General features: G+C 40.2%; 2 protein-coding genes across 2 annotated transcripts in view; one reads left to right on the top strand and one right to left on the bottom strand.

Annotated features, from left to right (window-relative positions):
* The window catches only part of SLC7A10 (solute carrier family 7 member 10), a 43,299-nt gene extending 38,810 nt beyond the window's left edge, over window positions 1–4,489 (top strand). The window contains exons 10-11 of the mRNA XM_063438382.1: window positions 2,527–2,704; window positions 3,999–4,489. Coding sequence (XP_063294452.1) covers window positions 2,527–2,704; window positions 3,999–4,120 — 300 coding nt within the window. The 3' untranslated portion in view covers window positions 4,121–4,489. The remainder of the gene's footprint in view (window positions 1–2,526; window positions 2,705–3,998) is intronic.
* Window positions 4,490–7,120: 2,631 nt separating this feature from the next.
* Window positions 7,121–21,753, bottom strand: part of LRP3 (LDL receptor related protein 3) — a 37,216-nt gene continuing 22,583 nt past the window's right edge. Inside the window, exons 5-7 of the mRNA XM_063437720.1 lie at window positions 11,642–12,728; window positions 10,055–10,187; window positions 7,121–8,315 (exon numbers count right to left, since the gene is read on the bottom strand). Of these exons, the coding sequence (XP_063293790.1) occupies window positions 7,515–8,315; window positions 10,055–10,187; window positions 11,642–12,728 (2,021 nt within the window). The 3' untranslated portion in view covers window positions 7,121–7,514. The remainder of the gene's footprint in view (window positions 8,316–10,054; window positions 10,188–11,641; window positions 12,729–21,753) is intronic.

Genomic DNA, 21,753 nt, shown 5'->3' on the forward strand with positions numbered 1-21,753 from the left:
GCAAACAAATACATTAACCAATCATTATACAGTTTTGCACTAATACACGCCTTCCCTCTGCCTGGGAGATATTGAGATAAGTTAAGGAATAAATCAATTATCTCCAGGCAAAGGGCACACAATTTCCCCGAAAGTTAGAACACCCCTTTCCCCACAAGGTATCCCCACAAAATACATATCCCCTGATATCCTTGATCTGGGGGACAAACATATCCAAATTTCACCCAGATCAGGTTCAGGGGTTCTTAAAAAGTGTGGAAGTCATGTTTTACCCACCACACGAGGCTCCTGCCCAAAACAGTTCCACAAATTCAGCGTGTGCGGTCGGTCAATTAGGAAAAAGGCGAAAAACAAGCAAAATACCGAATAGCTCCTCCTGGCTCATAGAAGCAATTGTTCCCCTAGTCTGCACGAACATAACTACCAAATGCCGCTCTTCTGGCTGTTCGGTAAGTGGGAGAAGCCGGTGTTTGGTAGTTTCAGCGGTGGTTCGTGAGGTCGAGTGTCCGATTTTAGTTCCAGACACTCAACGACCAAGTCCCGCTGACTCCCCTCGTGCGAACAAGATGGCCACCGTTTTCTTTTTCACGTGGCGTTCGGCTATACGAACAGCCACCCAGGGAACACTTAATCAACGGTTCTTTTGAACTTAACAAGCCAGGAGGGTGGTCGGTGTTCAGTAGTTTCAAACTGCCGAACTAATATCCTATATTCATACAGTAAATGGAGGAAACACACGAATACAGAAGAAAATGTCAAAATAAAGTTCATTTTCTTCACAGACATTAACAAGGTTCTTTACTAAAATGAGAATTCAGAGTGAATTTCAAATTTAAGGCTAAAGTAGCTGAACTGATAGAAAAAAAAAATTTTTTCCAGGTCAGCTATTTTTACCTTAAGTTTGAAATTCACTTTGAATTCTGAAGAGTAAATGACCCAGTTACAGTCTGGAGAATGTTGGAACTATTGGTGCTTTGGCTTCCTATTTCCCGACTATGAAAAATTTCCAATATAATACTTTCAAGGCCTAATTTTTTTAAATGTCTCCCCCCTGACTATCCTAGTCCTAAATGTCACCCCATGAAATTCTTTGCCTGCTCTGTTAATAGACTGCTAGAGCCTGCAATATCCTCCTGTGATTAAAGACTAATAAACAGAGCAAGAGATAAGAACTTCTAAAGTAAACACACTGTGCTGTGTGACCTGTGTGAGTCACTGTCAGGGAAGGTTTGGCTAGGGCTGCATATACAGAGCCAAAAGTGATTTAACTCCTAAATGGCAGCTAATTGAGCAGTGAGACTGCAGGGTGCTCAGGGTATCCCGTTACATTTAAAATTATGTGTCTGAATGAATATTTCTACCTCTCCTTACCTTACCTCTTGTGACCAAATTATGGTCATGATTTCACCCCCCTCCTTCAATTTACAGATCTAATTAGGGCTGCACTTCCCCTATACTCCCTCTGTTCCAATTTCCCCTAGAAGTCAGTAACCTTTTTTGTTTTGCCCATCAATGTCTGTTGTCACCGTGCACCCTAACATCTTCCTCATTGTTATGGGGTCAGGAGGTCTCCGGACACTCTTACCTGAAGGGGTTAAACAGTTTCATTCCAAAGGTTGCCTCGGCGTCAAATCTCCAATTCCCCCAGAGCTACCGTGCTTCTGAAATTGACTTTGTGCCATCTGACAGAGGTGCCGCTGATTGGCTAGAGTGGCCAGCTGATGCTCTAAGCAAATCAGTAGCTTCCCATTCATTAAACTAAAAAAAGTTACGTACTATTTTCAGAACCTGGATACCACTGAGGGAATTGGATATCAGGCGCTAGACTTTGGAGTTAAACTGTTCGAGAACGCTTTAACCCCTTTAGGCAAGAAAGCGCCTGCGGACCTCCTGGCACCATAACAACTTCATTTCCTTTACTTTATCTATGTTGACTTGTCCATGGTACTGCGTGACCCGGTTAGGTTTTCTATGCCAATTGACTTGTTTGACTTTTGTTCACTACAATGTATTAAAATGAAATGGGTATACCTTGTAACCTTTTCCCTATGTTATTCTTGTTACCTTTTGTCTGAAAATCCTACCTAAATGAAGAATGTTAAAAACAAAAAAAAATTAGTAATAAAATTTACTGGAGCATTTTTGAAAAGTCATAGTTTGCTTGAATTGTTGGATGTTTAAAGTAAAATGTAAAATGTTATGCCAAAATAGCCAATTTGAAGACAACATTTTATAATTTTGCTATTGTAGAAAATTTGAAACTCACTTTAAATTCTCTGGGAAAATCCGGACAAATCCCAACTTAATGACGAAATGCCAAACTGAATTGCAGTTAATTAAAAGCCAGTGTGCAAGATTCAAGCTAAAATAGCTCATCACTGCTTGGAATAGAATTGTGCTATTCTGATTTTCATTTGGTACAGTTCAGAGTTTATTGAATAACCCTATTTGTGTATGTATAGTAGATTTATTTCTGAAGACAAACTTGTCGTTTCACCGTTACTGACCTGAAAATCTGTTTTGTAGGTTAATCTCATCGTTCCTATCACGTACCTGATATTTTGGGCATTCCTCCTGATTTTCAGTTTTTACTCCGAGCCAGTTGTCTGCGGTGTAGGACTCATTATTATTTTAACTGGAGTGCCTGTGTTCTTCTTGGCAGTCTACTGGAGGAATAAGCCAAAGTGTATAGATAGATTTTTTGGTGAGACTATTTTCTTACTATATAACAACAGTCCATTGATTTGATGTCATGCTAAATAATATGTATTACGTTATATAGGCTTGGAGGCCACTCTTTATGCAAAACTACCCGATCTGAAATATGAGTACTTTAATTACAAAAAAAAAAAAAAGGAACCCGAAATGGCATTAATGTCTTGCCGCTGCAGTATGGGGGCAGCCATCTTTAAGTCCTGTAGGGCCTCCCTTTTGCTGGCTTAGAGTGAGAGCATGTGCTCTGAGCCAATTAAATCCTACCAAGTCTTCTCTAAGCATTAGACCTCAATGAGGCTCCTGTGACATCAGACGGGGTGTAACGTTAGCGTTACCATGTATTTATGCATTGACATTTAAGCAACACAGTTATATTACATATCATCCTTTAATTTTAGTTATAATAAAATGATAATTTTCCTCTGAGAAGAATTTGCAATACATTATATGTTGCAGAGAGTGTAGTATCCATTGTGCAGTATTCCAAATAATGCTTTTCCACTGAATATTCAGTATGATCACATTTAAAATCATTAGCAATTTCACCGATAAGAATATATAGTGTTGGTTCTCCTATACTCTTATTTTTTATTTATTTTTTTAAACTTTACTTTTAACCAAAGTGTTGTCGATTTCTATGTGTGACACAAAGTTTAGGCCACCAAAGCTAAATTGCAATCTGCTGCTTAGTGAATTTCTAAAAAAAAAATATATATATAGAAGAGAAGATATATCACAGAAGTGTTCATATTTAACCCTTGATAGGTAAATCCCTTTTTAGAACTAATTTTCCAAAATGTGACCTCCTTCCAAGTCCTACAGACCCAAGCACTGCTTTGCTGCCATCTAGTGGTCAAATGGTGATTGTCAGACAGTTACACAATTCAGAATGCAGCTATACCCATCAAATGGCTTTGTGTGCCCAGTACACTTCATAGTTTTGAGTTACATTTGAAGTTGGGGAGGATTTATATTACGGTTTGGTTAATGCATCTGTTTGAGCCTATTTCCCCAACAAGAAAGTGTAACTTTTTTTTTACAGTCTGGCTATTCTGCCTGAAACGTTGCCATTTATGTCAATTTTCCATATTTCACCATTTAGTGAATAAATGTCACAACACAATTCTACGGTTAATCCAGTTTTCACATTTTGCACTTGTTACGGTGTGTTATCTTGCCACAGGCTTTACTTTCATTATAGAAATTCTATGATGCGCAGTTAATTTGTGTTATTTCAAATTACATTCAGTTGTACACATGCTTATTGGCATATTTTATTTCAGAATCCATGACAATCTGTGGACAGAAGGTTTGTTATGTCGTCTACCCCCAGCCCTCCATCCCGGACGATGACCTGATGCCCTATGACACAGAGGTTACAGAAAACTCCCTAAAAAAGCAATGACTGGTGCTGAAAGTCAGACGTAGCATTTGGTTTACACGCTGATTTTTGGAAAGAAGACAAGAATGTACTTGAAGACCTAGCATTGTAGAGAACCAGTGAAAATAAGGCTCACAGTGGCACAACATCATCAGAAGAACACAAAGAACGAAGTGTGTATTGGAATGGATATGCAAGAAAGCAGACGAAAATGCCATGCCATGGATTCCTTCCCATTATAATACATTAATTAAACCTTCCTGCCAGGGACAAGCACAGTGTGAGGGCTCCTGGCATTAAATTGATTGACGTACAGTATATTCTGAGGAAAATACCATTGGGGGTCCCTTTTATGTACATTGCTCCATCATATATGTTGATTAAAGCCTCATTTTCAACCACGTGACGCTCAGTCTCTATAAGTGTCAAGTTGTTTATATGTAAAAGTACTTGTTAAGGCAAGCATTCGCTAGTAAAGGCAGATTGTTTGAACATTTTCGCATTCTTTACACCAAGTTTTAAGAACTATAATGTAGCGAACTGCGTTGGTTACTCGGGGGAGTGAGAATTGTACAGAACTGACAAGGGATTACAAATAATTTCAGGTCAAAATTTAGATTAAGGTGGATATATTAGAGGACGTTTCCAGTTCAGTTTGGATCTACAATTTGCAATTTCCAAGACTTTGTGCACAATTCTTAATTAAGTGCATAATCTCATCGGCGAATTAAAGTTTTGTGGAGTTACAGCTCTGGTAGCCAAGGGGTTAAACTGCGAATCGCTGCACAGAGACTCCAGCTACCATAACCACTTCAAACCACTGAAGTGGCCATGGTGCATGGAGTTACTCTCTAAATGCATTTTCTATTTTCTACAATCTATTGAGAATTTGCAGGCATTATCTTGCTACAAGAATGGAAATATTTGCCTGGTTGTTAATACTGAATTAGATAGTTGATATAATAAGATTACATTTATTTTTGCATGTTATTTGCATAATTGCAAACTATAAAAACCTTATTTTATAGATATAATGCATAAAAAGAAAAATGCAAAAGTAGATAGGGGACACAAACAATGATGGTAAGAAGTATGCCAAATTTAATTATTAGTTGTACTTTCCCTTTAAACCCCTACCCCAGTTCTAAGCTCCCAGAAAATCAGTTTGGCATCATAATGAATGTAAACCAGGCAGTGAATTAAGCTATTCATTCACGTGATATGCTTAGACCAGGAGTGCTAGCAATGGAGTTTAAGTCTGCCCTTAGTAATCTCAGCCAAGACATGGATGGCTGGCAGTGATGGACTTTGTCTTTAAACAACCGGTATATCAAATAAATAATTGAATGTGTGGATTAATGTATGCTGCCTGCTCTAAGATCATTTCAGGAACAAGGAGTTTTGAGAATGTTGTAATTGGGAGCGGTCATCAAGCAGAATTAGGAACAATGATCTAGCTGGGGGGCCACAATGGCGGCACTTTTCATGTGAGACACACCGCCGTGCCGGTAACCGGCCACATACCAGCATCGGTGGGCTGGACAGAGGTGCAGACGGAGCTCAGCCACGCTACATGAACTGACTGTCACTTGGACATTGTGCCCCTTGTTAATATGCCATTACTAATAGCAATTAATGGCGAGCTAATGTCAGCTGTGGCTGCTTGGCGCGGACTCAGGCACAAAGCTCCATCAATGAACTGAACAACACTTGGCCATGTTCTCCTTGCTGATTGAGCAGGACCATGAAGCGGAGTCCATTACAGTGTAGCAGGCGATAAGAAATATAGAATATATTTCAAACTTTCTTCTTAACCTTCAACTGTGTGCTTGCTACAAGTAACAAAGTGCCACGGTTGTCACTAAATAGCCCATATCTCCAACCAGCTCAGTGTGTCAATGAGTTTGTATCAAAGACAATGGTGCACGTGCCCGAGGGGATCATTGTCCAATTGACGGGCAAGAGTGGAGCGCTATGTGCTCCTCTCCTGGCGGTCAGTTCATGTAGCATCCACTGGCTCTGGAGCATGCTGCAAGCTGTGTGGAATCCCCATATTCCTCACAGCGAGGCTGGCGCAGGGGTTGCAGGATTTTTTTTTGGTGTGTATTGAGAGGGGAGGCAAACTCAGGTACTGCTCCAGGTGGCAAAAGCTCTAGCAACGCCACTAAATTAGGAAGAGTTGGTGTTTGAACAACCTGCTCCAACCCAACACATTTGTAACTAATTAATGCTCTGAGGATTATATGCTAAATGTAGGCCACAGCAAACAAGATGGAAGAATCCTTGTGATTTTTCCATTCCTAATATGTGAGAATCTAACGCTGTTTATTATAACAAGGTTTAATTTGAAATGTGAATTTAGAGAGGACAAAAATCTGAACTTCAATTATTGTATTTTTCAAATAATGATCATCAAAAAATAATTCAGGTGTATTAATCATGACTTTGTAACATTATAGATTTTAAATAGACACATTTCCATATCACATCACCCTCTGCAAACCAAAATCCTATGAATCAGCATAATTTCATGGCTACACCGTAGGAAAATGTAAAAAAAAAAAAAAAAAAAAAAGTGACCTAGTGTGCTTGTTTGGTATGAGATGGGATCTTGCCCTTCTGAAAATTAAAATGACAAGAGTTTACCAGCAAAGTCACAAAATGAATCATCATTTAAAGACATTCAGTAGACGACAAAAAATGTAATTATTTTATGGCAAATGTCTCAATTTGAAAAAAAGTAGTCAAATGTGGTTTTCTTTTCTTTTTTTTTTTTAAGTGCCTTATATGCAATTAAATCAGCTCAGTCATGGATTCACAACTACTTTTGCTTTTTCTTGCTGAAATGGCTTTTATTGTTCTTTATTGATGCATTTTCTTCCTGTTTAGTTGTTATTTTGTTTTACCTATATGCATTTGGTTCTTATCATTAATGAAACATTGTATCTCCCCCCCCCCCCCCCACCTCCCCCACATTTACAAATCATGATATGTTTCTAGAGATTTATATAAGTGTTTGCAAGGGGCTCCGATCGCCTTTCTGTACCATTCATTAATACATAGTTTAACACATTTCCATTCTTTGGAGATTTTAAATTGATGGGGGAAGATGTTTCTAGTTGCACTTGTCATTTCCTCCTTCATCTTACAGCAGCTACAATAACAGGAAATAAAAAGGTATAAAGACCACGTGCAACAGGTCAAATACTTCCCCACCTGTAAACAGGAATTAAAAATTTTACTCATACATACGTGTGTCACATATTCTTTCGCATGGGATTGTTTTAGGTATAGATTAACTTTGAAGTCAGAAATTACTTATAGCAGAATGTTTTATATAAAAATAGATGCTGCTGGTCAGAAATACAAAAAACAAAACAAAAATCTAGGACCAGAAACAGCAGCGATTAAGTTCTTGTTAGCAAACCAGTAAGTGTTCGTCATCACTAGTGTCCGAGAGGGGATGAGAGGTCTGCGGTGTTGGCATTTCAACTGGGCTGTAACAATCAACATGTACCCCCAATGGTTCCTGATATGGGGTTACACAGCAGCGTGGATTATCATTCACCTGAATTTGGACATTTACTGAGTCTATGTTATTGGAATTCAGATTCCTGAAAGGCAAAGGCAAGCGTTCATTTGTCTGTTGATGGCTAGGAGTTATATTGCTTATATTAGATGTAGTTCTTTTTGATAGAGGCACCAAACATAAGGATCCAGGGAGTTCAGTGATTAGAGAGTCTCCACTCATTGCTCCTCTCTCCTCCAATATGGCTGGATTAAAATAACTGTGAGTGGGTTCGCTGGAGCGCGAATCTGCAAAAAACAGTTCTGTCGGAGTCTGTGAATTTGAATCAGTGCATGTGTCCTGTAAGACACGTAAAGGGAACTGGTCTACAGCTCCCAAATCAAGATGCAAATCCCTGATGGACAAGTCACTTGTAGCCTCCTGGTCATTAGTTTGTGTTTGTGTGTCATATCTTTCCGGAGGTGTTGATGGACTCTGCCAGTTTTCTTCATTTATGCTGAGATCAGTCTCACTGATTCTTGCTTGTGAAAGTAACGATGGTGTCAGAAGTGGGATTTGTCCTCTTGCATGTGGTCTGTGGAACAATCTGTTCCAAAGTCGTCCTAAACGACGCCTAGAAGAGGCTCTCCTGGAAGAGTGTCGTCTCATTTGTCGCCTCATGGCTGTTCGAATATTCTGTAACATGGAGACCTGTTAAATAAGAATACAAGGTTTATTTCTTGCCAGATCTTTTAGTAATTTGCGTTCCATTTTTGTTCAGGTACTTACTAGTGTATGAACCAGTACACGACTGCAGTGAATCTGCTATTGGTAAAATTTTTGGCTTTTAGTAGAAAACATATGGACAACTCACACAAACAAGCACCTAGTTTGTTTCTTTAGACCTTTAAAGGGACTCTCCAGTGCCAGGAAAACAAATCAGTTTTCCTGGCACTGCAGGTCCCCTCTCCCTCCCACCCCCAGTTACTGAAGGGGTCAAAACCCCTTCAGTGACTTACCAGAGGCAGCGACCATGTCCCTCGGCGCTGCTTCTTGGTCCGCCCACGCTCCTCCCCTTCATCACGCCCGCCGGCTGGGGAGACCTAATAAGCATGCGCGGCAATGCCGCACACGCGCATTAGACCTCCCCATAGGAAAGCATTGAAAATGCTTTAAATGCTTTCCTATGGGGATTTTAGCAACGCTGGAGGTCCTCACACAGCGTGAGGACGTCCATCGACGCTATAGCACAGAAAATCTGTACTATAATCCCGGAATTCCCCTTTAGTGGCTGTCTAGTAGACAGCCACTAGAGGAGGAGTTAACCCTGCAAGGTAATTATTGCAGTTTATAAAAAATGCAATAATTACAGTTGCAGGGTTAAGGGTAGTGGGAGTTAGCACCCAGAAGTGGTCTGGGTGCCTTGAGTGTCCCTTTAATAAGATAAAAGGGCTATGAAACAAGGCAATGAGGCTATGAAACACTTGACCTCTCGCAGTCCATGTTCCTATTCAATGAAAGGGGGCATGGATAAGATATAGAATGTACCACCTTCCGTTTGTGCTGCTAGAGAATTAGCATTACTCAGTGCTATGACGTGGTTATGGTGCTTGGAGTCACTATGCAACGCTGCACATATACTGAAAATTGACTTTGTTGCTGCAGTGTCATTAGAGCGTCATTAGACAGCCGGGAACTCTTGCCAGCACTCTTGTCAGCACTCACAGCATGCTGCCAAAGTCCTACCATCAGCCCATCCTCTCTGACATCAGTTCCCACGAGGGGAAATGTCACCAGAGGAAGATCAGGCTGCCGGGAGAAATTGGTCTCAGAGCTGGAGAAAGTTTTTACTATTAACCATGCCAGTAAAGGTTACTCCAACCGGAAAGTAAAACACTGTTTTTAGGTTGAAGTAATCCTTTTAAAGAAATATGTTATTTTTATGATTATTTAAATAAAATACACAAATCTTTTATAACATGTATGCATACTATTTTTAATGCATACATAGAAGTACATACTTTGAAATCAGTGTTTCTCCTGACTTCCAAGGTAGCAGCCACCCTTCGATCATCATTGATCGGTAGCACCACTTATCAAGCCAAGCTCATCTATGAAACGGAGATTCTGTGCCCATTCACAAACTCAGATGTCGTGTGATGTCAAGTGATGGGCATCTCAGAAATGCTCTGAGTTGGTTTTAGTCTTTCAAATCCCACATTGTTTGGTCATACGTGTATTGTTTATGACCAGATTTTAAAACATGTTGCCCCCACAGTCCAAGGATGACCTTAAAATACATTAGGTATTTACTTATATGTAAATGTATTACAATATAATACCACGGGGGCTGTAATACATTAGCTATAGCTATTAGCTGCCATCATGGCCATAAGATCACAGCCACATATCCTCCTTTAAGACAGAATATGAAAATACAATGTATTTACTTGAGAGTCACTGAATGCTGGAAAGTCTTCAACGGGGGGGATGAGCCCTTGTGCAATAAGCTGCCCATAGGAGGGTGGAGCGTCACGTCTCACAAACTCCGCCTCTAGACGCGTCATCTGTGTTTCAAATGCTCTGAAAAAGAAAGCAAACACATTGTGTAGGTGAGGGGGTCGTGTGATACAATAATAGGACAGATATAGTATTTGGCCAGATTGCAAGTACATGTTACTGTTACCCAACTTAATGGTATACAGGTCATCAATTTTGGAAGGACGGAAGGCTGAATTAACTGTGCTGTAACTATGAGACACTGCAGCTGGCTTCCTTAGTCCCTGGGATATCTTTCAGAGTATATAGTGAAGGGGAGTGATATAGTAAGTGTCAATAAATTTTGCTATCTTAGCACAGACAAAAGAAAAATACAAACAAAAATACTTGGCCATGGCCTTGGGGTGACAGAGAGGAGAAGGGCCGCACAGCCTGCGGGAAGACCAAAGAATTCCTTTACTTGCTACCCTGATCTGCACCCCACATGCATCCTGGTCCACCCCCAAAAAGTGGTATCCAAGTTACCAGCATCACTCGCAGTGTGTGCGGTCTCCCCGTTACCAGCATCACTCGCAGTGTGTGTGGTCTCCCAGTTACCAGCAACCCCCGGAGTGCGCCGTCTCAAAGTTACCAGCATCCACCGGAGTGTGCCGTCTCAAAGTAACCAGCATCCCCCGGAGTGTGCCGTCTCAAAGTAACCAGCATCCCCCGGAGTGTGCCGTCTCAAAGTAACCAGCATCCCCCGGAGTGTGCCGTCTCAAAGTAACCAGCATCCCCCGGAGTGTGCCGTCTCAAAGTTACCAGCATCCCCCGGAGTGTGCCGTCTCAAAGTTACCAGCATCCCCCAAAGCTAACTACAGCTTACTTTAGTTTGAACGCTCTTCTATTCCACTGATGTAAAAACTACAATTATCAGCAAGACCTAGTGCAGTGATGTAATTGCATGAGGCCAATGCTTTTGAACTACAACTACTAAGAGGTGGAGGGGAGGGCGGGCAGAGGTTAGTGGAGGTCAGTGGGTACTATGTGTGTTCTCCTGGGCCTGTGGTGTCTAACTGTGGCACATAACTGTTTCTGAACTCCATTTTATATGATGCTCTGCCAGTATGAAGGATAGAAAACATTGGGGGCGACATGTTAGGCATCATTGTCCTTACGTGCAACATCTGAAATAAGTACAACAGCCCCATATCATTCCCCCACACACACACACACACACACACACACACACACACACACACACACACAGTCTCCCCCAACACAACCTACAGCCAATACCACAAAGCACACTTGCGTTCCATTTTTGTTCAGGTACTTACTAGTGTATGAACCAGTACACGACTGCAGTGAATCTGCTATTGGTAAAATAACACTACGGCACCAACCGCCCCCCCCCCCCCTTTGGATGCACTGTGTAGGTTAGGTTGCAGTTAGTTATACTGGGTGGATTTATATTATAAAGGGACACTCCAATCTCCAACTCAGACAGATTGCTTAGTAGTACATTGAATCTAGACCTCACACTGCAATCTGCTCACCTGTACTCCCTGCTCCGCAGTGAATAGAGTTTGAACGCACATCCTAAAGCTATAACCAATAGCAATCCGCACACAAGGCTCCCAATGAGCGCCGCTGTGATGACTTTTCTAGGCACAATAACAAGGCAGTCCTGTTCGTCGCTTCCATCCTGGCAATCTTCCTGCCCATCACAGCGCCATGTCTCAAAGATACACAGGTTGGTGCCACAGTGAAAGTTTCCCGGTTGGCACGCAAAACAGTTCTTTTCGTCAGAGCCATCTGGGCAATTCTTCTGGTTGTTACAGCGATCCAGAGATGAATAGCAGAGTCCACTCCCTCCTTCACAAGGATACTCGTTGACCTGACAAGCTGGGCAATTCTCCTCATCTCTGCCATTGGGGCAATGCCACCACCCATCACAGCGCTGGCTGTCGGAGAAGCATGTCTCATCACTACCGCAAGTGTGTTCCCATGGGAGACAGAATCCTTTGACCTGGTAGGTTGCATTGAAGCCGTGACCGGTACTCTTTGATCGGGCATGGTATGACAGAGTGAGTTGGCCATTTGGAGACTCTGCGTTAACCGTGTGCCTGTTGTTGCGTACAGTTAGCGTCTGCAAGAGTCTGTCACTTTTCTCACCAATGCCATCGTAAACTTTCACAAAGTCACTGTATCCCAGCTGTAAATCCATTTGAAGGATGATATGCCGGTTATCCTGAGTGTCTACATACCAAGTACACTGAATGTCTGACCGGCTGTGGTCAGGACGAAAAAAGTCTGGTGAAGCAAAGGAACCGTAAAAATTACTCAGCTTTCCACCACATGACAGATCGGGGCAGTTATCCTCATCCGATCCATCACTGCAGTCTTTAATTGTGTTACAGCGGAGCTCGTTGGGCAGACACTGCGTAGATTGCGCCGTACTGCATGCGAAGGTGCCAACGCGACACAGACTGGTGCGCGTCTCAGTGGAAGGTATTGAGCAATTTCTCTCATCGGAGTTGTCTCCACACTCATCTATAGAATTACATTTCCACGTATTAGGGATACACTTCCCATTTCCACACAGGAACTCATCAGCTGGACAGGACGTCAGACCTATTTTTCCTACATGAAAAATGGAGAAGAAATATTATTGCACGAATTCAGGGGATTTATTTATTTATTTTTAATTCTGGCAGAGGATATTGCATTAAACTCTGGCATAGATGCCATAGAATATTATTAAAAAAAAAAAAAAATGTAATATATACTTTACAAGTTTTTTTTTTTTGCTCTAAAACTTTAAAAGATTTTAAAAAATAACATGTCTAACACCCCAAGCATGATGATCCCACATTAAGTAGAAACCCCCAAGGGATTTGTTCACGGTCTGGGTTATGCAGTAAAATGTGAAGTGCTGTAAATTGAAAGGGTTCTATTTACTTAACGGCGAATGGCAGTAAACGAAAATACGAATTGCAGAACTGATCTTAAAATAAGCCAAGCTGTGATTATAGTTAAAATGGAGAATAGTTATTTTTTTTAAAACCAGTCCTACTGGCCTAAACTGTACAATTCAAATTTCAATTCACTGCAATTTGGTGTGTAGGGAATAGAAAATAGCTGTCTGGGAAGAATGCTTCCAGTTTAGTAAATTTGTTTGCATAATGGAAGTGTTGAACTAGCTATTTAGGTCACCAGCCTACTCGAAGTGGAGTTAAAAGGTTTTAAACTCGCCTTTTCTCCATCGCGTCTATCAAACTTGATGATCTCAGCCAATCCAATACTTTCCAACAGGAAAGCATTTGGAGGTTGTTGCGCATGCGAGACAAAATTCTGCAGTGCACCAATCAGCATCCAAGAAAACCAAATGTAAATATTATAGGGACTGACAGTGAGAAATAAATAGACCCAATGGGATCAAATAACAGTAGGGCTGCGTCACATACAAGGGAGCGACTTATCTAATAGAACAGAAAGGATATAACTGGTATGTGAGCGCTCCAATTAATTATGCAAATCAACAAAAAATATAATCTAAAAAGTAATGATGACCAATATCGCTGGAATCACCACAATGACCACCATAAACCAAAATTAAAAATACTGGGTGAGTCTATCTGATTCAGAATACTCTACACATATATAAAGAGTATACAAAATATCATTTATTGTCAAACATAAAAATATGAAACACCATCTCAAAATGTCCAGTATCAAATGTAAGCGTGGTGAATAGTAAGGGGCCCCTTGTTCATATTCTTGTCGACAAAGGACTGATGTAAAAAATCCGAGATGTGCACATAAACATAACAATTATATGTGAACTTAAAAGAAATCAAGCGATAAACTCCATGTACGGTCCATAAAAAATATAAGTAGGTAGACGGATAGTGCCCAGACGACAGAGCCGTCTCACGGAGAGGGAGCTCGAAACCAGCCAAACACCCTGGTCAAGACTAAGGGGGAAGCGATAGGGATGGCCCCAAAAGTGAAAATCACATCCACCAGATATGGAACACTATGGGGATATCACTACGGCAACTTACCCTATTCGTCCGACCATCTGATGAGATACTGGGAGCACATAAACTCCAAACCGTGGGAGCTGCAGGATCAGTCGTTCACGCCAGGTCACTTGCCGAAAATCACTGGCGGGTCATAAAAGACGGACCGGCTGGAAAGTTCAAATCCGTCGGCGGTGTGGTGAAGCAGCAGACAGCACGTCTACGCGTTTCGTCCTAACTGGAGGACTTTTTCAAGACAATGTATGCTGTCTAAGAGCCGGGTATATATACCCACTCTTAATTGTTTCATAGAATGGTCATGATTGTTGATTGATATACTGAGATCAATTACAGATCTAAATAGAAAATGCTGCAAGTAGATCAAGCAACACCAAATAAAATAAATGAAAACATTTATCCTTATTGGGACAATGTCATATTATTCACATCAAGAAATGCATATATGTAGAAATAAAATAAAATAAGGATTTAAAAGATTTTTTACTAATAAAATATTTCAATCTCCAATTTAACAAAGCTTGATGATATTAGTCAATCTTAGTTTGCTAGCCTTTATTTAAAAATAAAAATAATAATATAGTTGAATTACTTTATGAATCATAAAAAATTTTTTTTTTTTATATATATATTTAATTAAGAAAAAGAACATTGAAATAAATGCTGAGCACTGTATTTTTATATATATATATATATATATATATTTAATTAAGAAAAAGAACATTAAAATAGATGCTGAGCACTCATGTGAAATTCATTTAAGTGTCATAGTAACAATGGGGTCTATGGTTAATCACAGTATATATGTGGTTCCCAATTGATTCCCTCCCACATATAGAAACAGTGAAAAAACTTTCACTGACAGGGACAAAGAAGTATATATTCCGAATCTTAAATGTTACATTCCACTTCTTCATTTAACCCATTGGGGGTAAGTGTATTGAGTCTGAAGATCAATTTAGTTTCCGCTGTGATTAAAGCTAATTTTCTATTGGGTGTATTCTCTGCAATATGCTCAATGCCCATTACTATTAGCTGTGAAGGATTACTGTCATGGGCCATTTGAAAGTGTCTGGCTACCGAGGATTTTTTGTCACGGTTGCTGATGGCTCGTCTATGTTCCCTAAACCTAGCTTTTAATGGTCTCGAGGTCTGACCTACATATAGCAAGTCACAAGTACATATCAGCAGATATACTACAAATGAGGTATTGCACGAGATTCTAGTAGTTACATGGAAGTTCTCATCTTTAGAGGATGGGGAAAAATTCTTCCTTCCATGACATATGTGTTGACAGGTTAGGCATCGAGTAGCACCACATTTGAAATTTCCTGCTTCACATGATATCAATGTTTTGTTGTTTTTTGCAGTCGGAAGTTTGGAAGGGGCCAGTAGGTTCTTTAGATTCCTATTTTTACGGAAAGTTACTCTGGGTACTTCAGGGATACTGAAACGAAGCCATGGATCCAAACGTAGAATTGACCAGTGATTATTTAAAATATGAATGATCTGATTGTACGCCCTATTGTACGTCGTCGAGAAAATGGGACCTTTATTCTGACCAACCTCTCTAGTACTGATGTGAAAGTCAATCCTTGATTTAGGTCTCCTTTTTATCGGATGATTCTCCAGTAAAGATAGAATCTCCCTATGTCTGACTGAGGGGGGGGGTGATGAAATCGATGTATCCACTGCAAACCCAGGGATAATCGTGGAGTTCTTTCCGTCCATTCCAATTTTTCGCTGATTGATAAGGGAATCTCTATTGAGCCCTCTAGCCTTCTGGTATGCCCGACCAATGATGTTCGGATCATAATTTTTATCCAGAAATCGCTGGCAGAGGTCCAACGACTCCTCTTCAAAATTCTCCAAAAAGGAACAATTGCGTCGGAGCCTGGTGAACTGGCTAAACGGGATATTATTAATCCACGTAGGATGATGACCACTAGTGGAGTGCAAAAATCCATTGACATCCACTTGTTTTTTATATGTTTTGGTATGGACATGACCAGATTTCCCACTCAAGATTAAATCCAGAAATTCAATCGTCGATCTGTTTTTGTTGCTCGTAAAGGAGAGCCCCCACTCGTTGTTATTAAGACTTTGAACGAACTCCTCAGCTTCATTTAAATCGCCTTCCCAAATGATCAGGATATCATCAATGAAGCGTTTGTAGAATTTCAAGTGCCTCTTCCAGATAGGGTTATGGTAGATGTTGGAATGTTCCCATAGACCCATAAAGATGTTGGCGTATGCTGGGGCAAAGCTCGCCCCCATTGCTGTCCCTTTCTTCTGTAAATAAAATTGCCCGTTGAAACTAAAATAATTGTGGGTTAAGATGAAGAATATGCTTTCAACAATAGCTTCCACTTGGAAACGTGGAAGCAGAGGATCTTCCAGAAGGAAATGTTTGACCGCTTTCAAACCTAACTGATGGTCAATATTGGAGTATAGGGCCGCCACGTCAATAGTTAACCAGCAGAAGTTCTCCTGCCACACAAACTCTTGAATCAGAGACAGTACATGTCCTGTATCTTTAATGTAGGAGGGAAGGTGAATCATGATTTTTTGAAGGTGAGTGTTTACCCATTTTGAGAGTGGTGCAGTCAGAGAACCAATAGATGAAATGATGGGTCTCCCCGGCGGGTTGGTGAGTGATTTATGAATCTTGGGGAGAAAGTAAAAAATGGGGATATTGCCTTCACCAGAAAGGAGGAAACCTTTCTCCAATTTGTCAATAACCTTCATGTCAAACATCTTGTTCACCCAAGCCCGTAATTCTTTAGTAAAGCGGGTTGAGGGGTTGAAGGTGAGAACTTGATAGTATTCTTGGTCTCCAAGAATTCGATTAGCTTCCTCCAGGTAATCCTCTCTATTAAGAAGGACAATCCCTCCTCCTTTATCTGCTCCCTTTATAATGATGTTATTATCCTTTTTAAGGCCCTTTAGGGCTGACATTTCGATATTAGTGAGATTGTGTTCCAATTTTCGATCTTTCTGTTGCTTCTCAAGATCCAGGACCAGGTGTTTAAAATCCTTCATAACCAATTCATAGAAGATAGGAATGAACCCTCCTTTGTCAGCTAGAGGATAGTATGTAGAACGAGTTTTAAGTCCTGTGGATATGCTAGCCTCCAACACCTCCAAGGCATCAACTTCCCCAAGGGATTCAGTTTGGTCATTTAGTAGGCTCATCAGATTCTTCAGGATGATTTTATCTTGTGGATCATTTAGAAAAATCGAAGCCGTTTGGGCGCTATTGGCCTCCTTGATATTAAACGACCTGGTTAAGGTTAATTTTCTAATAAATTGGTTGAGATCTCGAAATAGATCTAGGATATCTGGGTTCCTAAAAGGAGCAAAACTCAGACCCTTGTTAAGTAGGGAGATCGCACCGCACCTGAGATCTCCCTACTTAACAAGGGTCTGAGTTTTGCTCCTTTTAGGAACCCAGATATCCTAGATCTATTTCGAGATCTCAACCAATTTATTAGAAAATTAACCTTAACCAGGTCGTTTAATATCAAGGAGGCCAATAGCGCCCAAACGGCTTCGATTTTTCTAAATGATCCACAAGATAAAATCATCCTGAAGAATCTGATGAGCCTACTAAATGACCAAACTGAATCCCTTGGGGAAGTTGATGCCTTGGAGGTGTTGGAGGCTAGCATATCCACAGGACTTAAAACTCGTTCTACATACTATCCTCTAGCTGACAAAGGAGGGTTCATTCCTATCTTCTATGAATTGGTTATGAAGGATTTTAAACACCTGGTCCTGGATCTTGAGAAGCAACAGAAAGATCGAAAATTGGAACACAATCTCACTAATATCGAAATGTCAGCCCTAAAGGGCCTTAAAAAGGATAATAACATCATTATAAAGGGAGCAGATAAAGGAGGAGGGATTGTCCTTCTTAATAGAGAGGATTACCTGGAGGAAGCTAATCGAATTCTTGGAGACCAAGAATACTATCAAGTTCTCACCTTCAACCCCTCAACCCGCTTTACTAAAGAATTACGGGCTTGGGTGAACAAGATGTTTGACATGAAGGTTATTGACAAATTGGAGAAAGGTTTCCTCCTTTCTGGTGAAGGCAATATCCCCATTTTTTACTTTCTCCCCAAGATTCATAAATCACTCACCAACCCGCCGGGGAGACCCATCATTTCATCTATTGGTTCTCTGACTGCACCACTCTCAAAATGGGTAGACACTCACCTTCAAAAAAATCATGATTCACCTTCCCTCCTACATTAAAGATACAGGACATGTACTGTCTCTGATGCAAGAGTTTGTGTGGCAGGAGAACTTCTGCTGGTTAACTATTGACGTGGCGGCCCTATACTCCAATATTGACCATCAGTTAGGTTTGAAAGCGGTCAAACATTTCCTTCTGGAAGATCCTCTGCTTCCACGTTTCCAAGTGGAAGCTATTGTTGAAAGCATATTCTTCATCTTAACCCACAATTATTTTAGTTTCAACGGGCAATTTTATTTACAGAAGAAAGGGACAGCAATGGGGGCGAGCTTTGCCCCAGCATACGCCAACATCTTTATGGGTCTATGGGAACATTCCAACATCTACCATAACCCTATCTGGAAGAGGCACTTGAAATTCTACAAACGCTTCATTGATGATATCCTGATCATTTGGGAAGGCGATTTAAATGAAGCTGAGGAGTTCGTTCAAAGTCTTAATAACAACGAGTGGGGGCTCTCCTTTACGAGCAACAAAAACAGATCGACGATTGAATTTCTGGATTTAATCTTGAGTGGGAAATCTGGTCATGTCCATACCAAAACATATAAAAAACAAGTGGATGTCAATGGATTTTTGCACTCCACTAGTGGTCATCATCCTACGTGGATTAATAATATCCCGTTTAGCCAGTTCACCAGGCTCCGACGCAATTGTTCCTTTTTGGAGAATTTTGAAGAGGAGTCGTTGGACCTCTGCCAGCGATTTCTGGATAAAAATTATGATCCGAACATCATTGGTCGGGCATACCAGAAGGCTAGAGGGCTCAATAGAGATTCCCTTATCAATCAGCGAAAAATTGGAATGGACGGAAAGAACTCCACGATTATCCCTGGGTTTGCAGTGGATACATCGATTTCATCACCCCCCCCCTCAGTCAGACATAGGGAGATTCTATCTTTACTGGAGAATCATCCGATAAAAAGGAGACCTAAATCAAGGATTGACTTTCACATCAGTACTAGAGAGGTTGGTCAGAATAAAGGTCCCATTTTCTCGACGACGTACAATAGGGCGTACAATCAGATCATTCATATTTTAAATAATCACTGGTCAATTCTACGTTTGGATCCATGGCTTCGTTTCAGTATCCCTGAAGTACCCAGAGTAACTTTCCGTAAAAATAGGAATCTAAAGAACCTACTGGCCCCTTCCAAACTTCCGACTGCAAAAACCAACAAAACATTGATATCATGTGAAGCAGGAAATTTCAAATGTGGTGCTACTCGATGCCTAACCTGTCAACACATATGTCATGGAAGGAAGAATTTTTCCCCATCCTCTAAAGATGAGAACTTCCATGTAACTACTAGAATCTCGTGCAATACCTCATTTGTAGTATATCTGCTGATATGTACTTGTGACTTGCTATATGTAGGTCAGACCTCGAGACCATTAAAAGCTAGGTTTAGGGAACATAGACGAGCCATCAGCAACCGTGACAAAAAATCCTCGGTAGCCAGACACTTTCAAATGGCCCATGACAGTAATCCTTCACAGCTAATAGTAATGGGCATTGAGCATATTGCAGAGAATACACCCAATAGAAAATTAGCTTTAATCACAGCGGAAACTAAATGGATCTTCAGACTCAATACACTTACCCCCAATGGGTTAAATGAAGAAGTGGAATGTAACATTTAAGATTCGGAATATATACTTCTTTGTCCCTGTCAGTGAAAGTTTTTTCACTGTTTCTATATGTGGGAGGGAATCAATTGGGAACCACATATATACTGTGATTAACCATAGACCCCATTGTTACTATGACACTTATATGAATTTCACATGAGTGCTCAGCATCTATTTTAATGTTCTTTTTCTTAATTAAATATATATATATATATATAAAAATACAGTGCTCAGCATTTATTTCAATGTTCTTTTTCTTAATTAAATATATATATAAAAAAAAAAAAATTTTTATGATTCATAAAGTAATTCAACTATATTATTATTTTTATTTTTAAATAAAGGCTAGCAAACTAAGATTGACTTATATCATCAAGCTTTGTTAAATTGGAGATTGAAATATTTTATTAGTAAAAAATCTTTTAAATCCTTATTTTATTTTATTTCTACATATATGCATTTCTTGATGTGAATAATATGACATTGTCCCAATAAGGATAAATGTTTTCATTTATTTTATTTGGTGTTGCTTGATCTACTTGCAGCATTTTCTATTTAGATCTGTAATTGATCTCAGTATATCAATCAACAATCATGACCATTCTATGAAACAATTAAGAGTGGGTATATATACCCGGCTCTTAGACAGCATACATTGTCTTGAAAAAGTTCTCCAGTTAGGACGAAACGCGTAGACGTGCTGTCTGCTGCTTCACCACACCGCCGACGGATTTGAACTTTCCAGCCGGTCCGTCTTTTATGACCCGCCAGTGATTTTCGGCAAGTGACCTGGCGTGAACGACTGATCCTGCAGCTCCCACGGTTTGGAGTTTATGTGCTCCCAGTATCTCATCAGATGGTCGGACGAATAGGGTAAGTTGCTCCCAGTATCTCATCAGAAATAAAATCAGTGAGACAGCCACTAGAGGCTGGATTAACCCCATTATAAACATAGCAGTTTCTCTGAAACTGCTATGTTTACAGCAGAAAGGGTTAATCCTAGCTGGACCTGGTACCCAGACCACTTCATTAAGCTGAAGTGGTCTGGGTGCCTATAGTGGTCCTTTAATTCCCTACAAATCCATACAATCACTGGGATTGTAATTAACCCACTGAATGAATCCCTAGGTTTTTACAATATATATGCGAAGCAATTAATAAAACCCAAGTTTACAATTTGATTTGCAAAATAATGCTGTGTTCTCAAAATTTGTATCTCTGAAATCTGCTGTAAAAGCAGAATGGCTGTGCATCATATCCTGGTAACTGGAATGACAGACTAGAATAATGAGCATTATATTTTGGTGTATCAGATCAGTCATCCACGCTTTAAATGCACATTTATGTTTTGCCTATTTCTTTCCAGCTCCCTATTTGTGACTGCACTTCACGGCTTTACAGCTCATGTATCAAAACAGCAAGTCACAAACAAACAAAATAAGAACAGAAACAGAAAACAAAGGGGAGGGTCCTGCATATCTTACCCAAGAAGCTGACAGTCTAATCACGGAAAAGGAATCACAGAGCGTGGATTGTGTAGTGATGTGCAGAAAGTTTGACCTTTTTAATTTTCTTTAAAATATTCCTCAATTAATGATCACTTACACTACAGTCCAGATTTGACACATTATTGTGTTTTTTTTTTTATTGTGGGTTTTTTAACCAATAAGTTATACAAAGAAGCGGTTCCATTGAAAAATCTGAAGGTTTACAGTAAGTTACGGGACGTGGG

This window comes from Pelobates fuscus, chromosome 12 (assembly GCF_036172605.1).
Source record: "Pelobates fuscus isolate aPelFus1 chromosome 12, aPelFus1.pri, whole genome shotgun sequence".
Taxonomy (NCBI): Eukaryota; Metazoa; Chordata; class Amphibia; order Anura; family Pelobatidae; genus Pelobates; species Pelobates fuscus.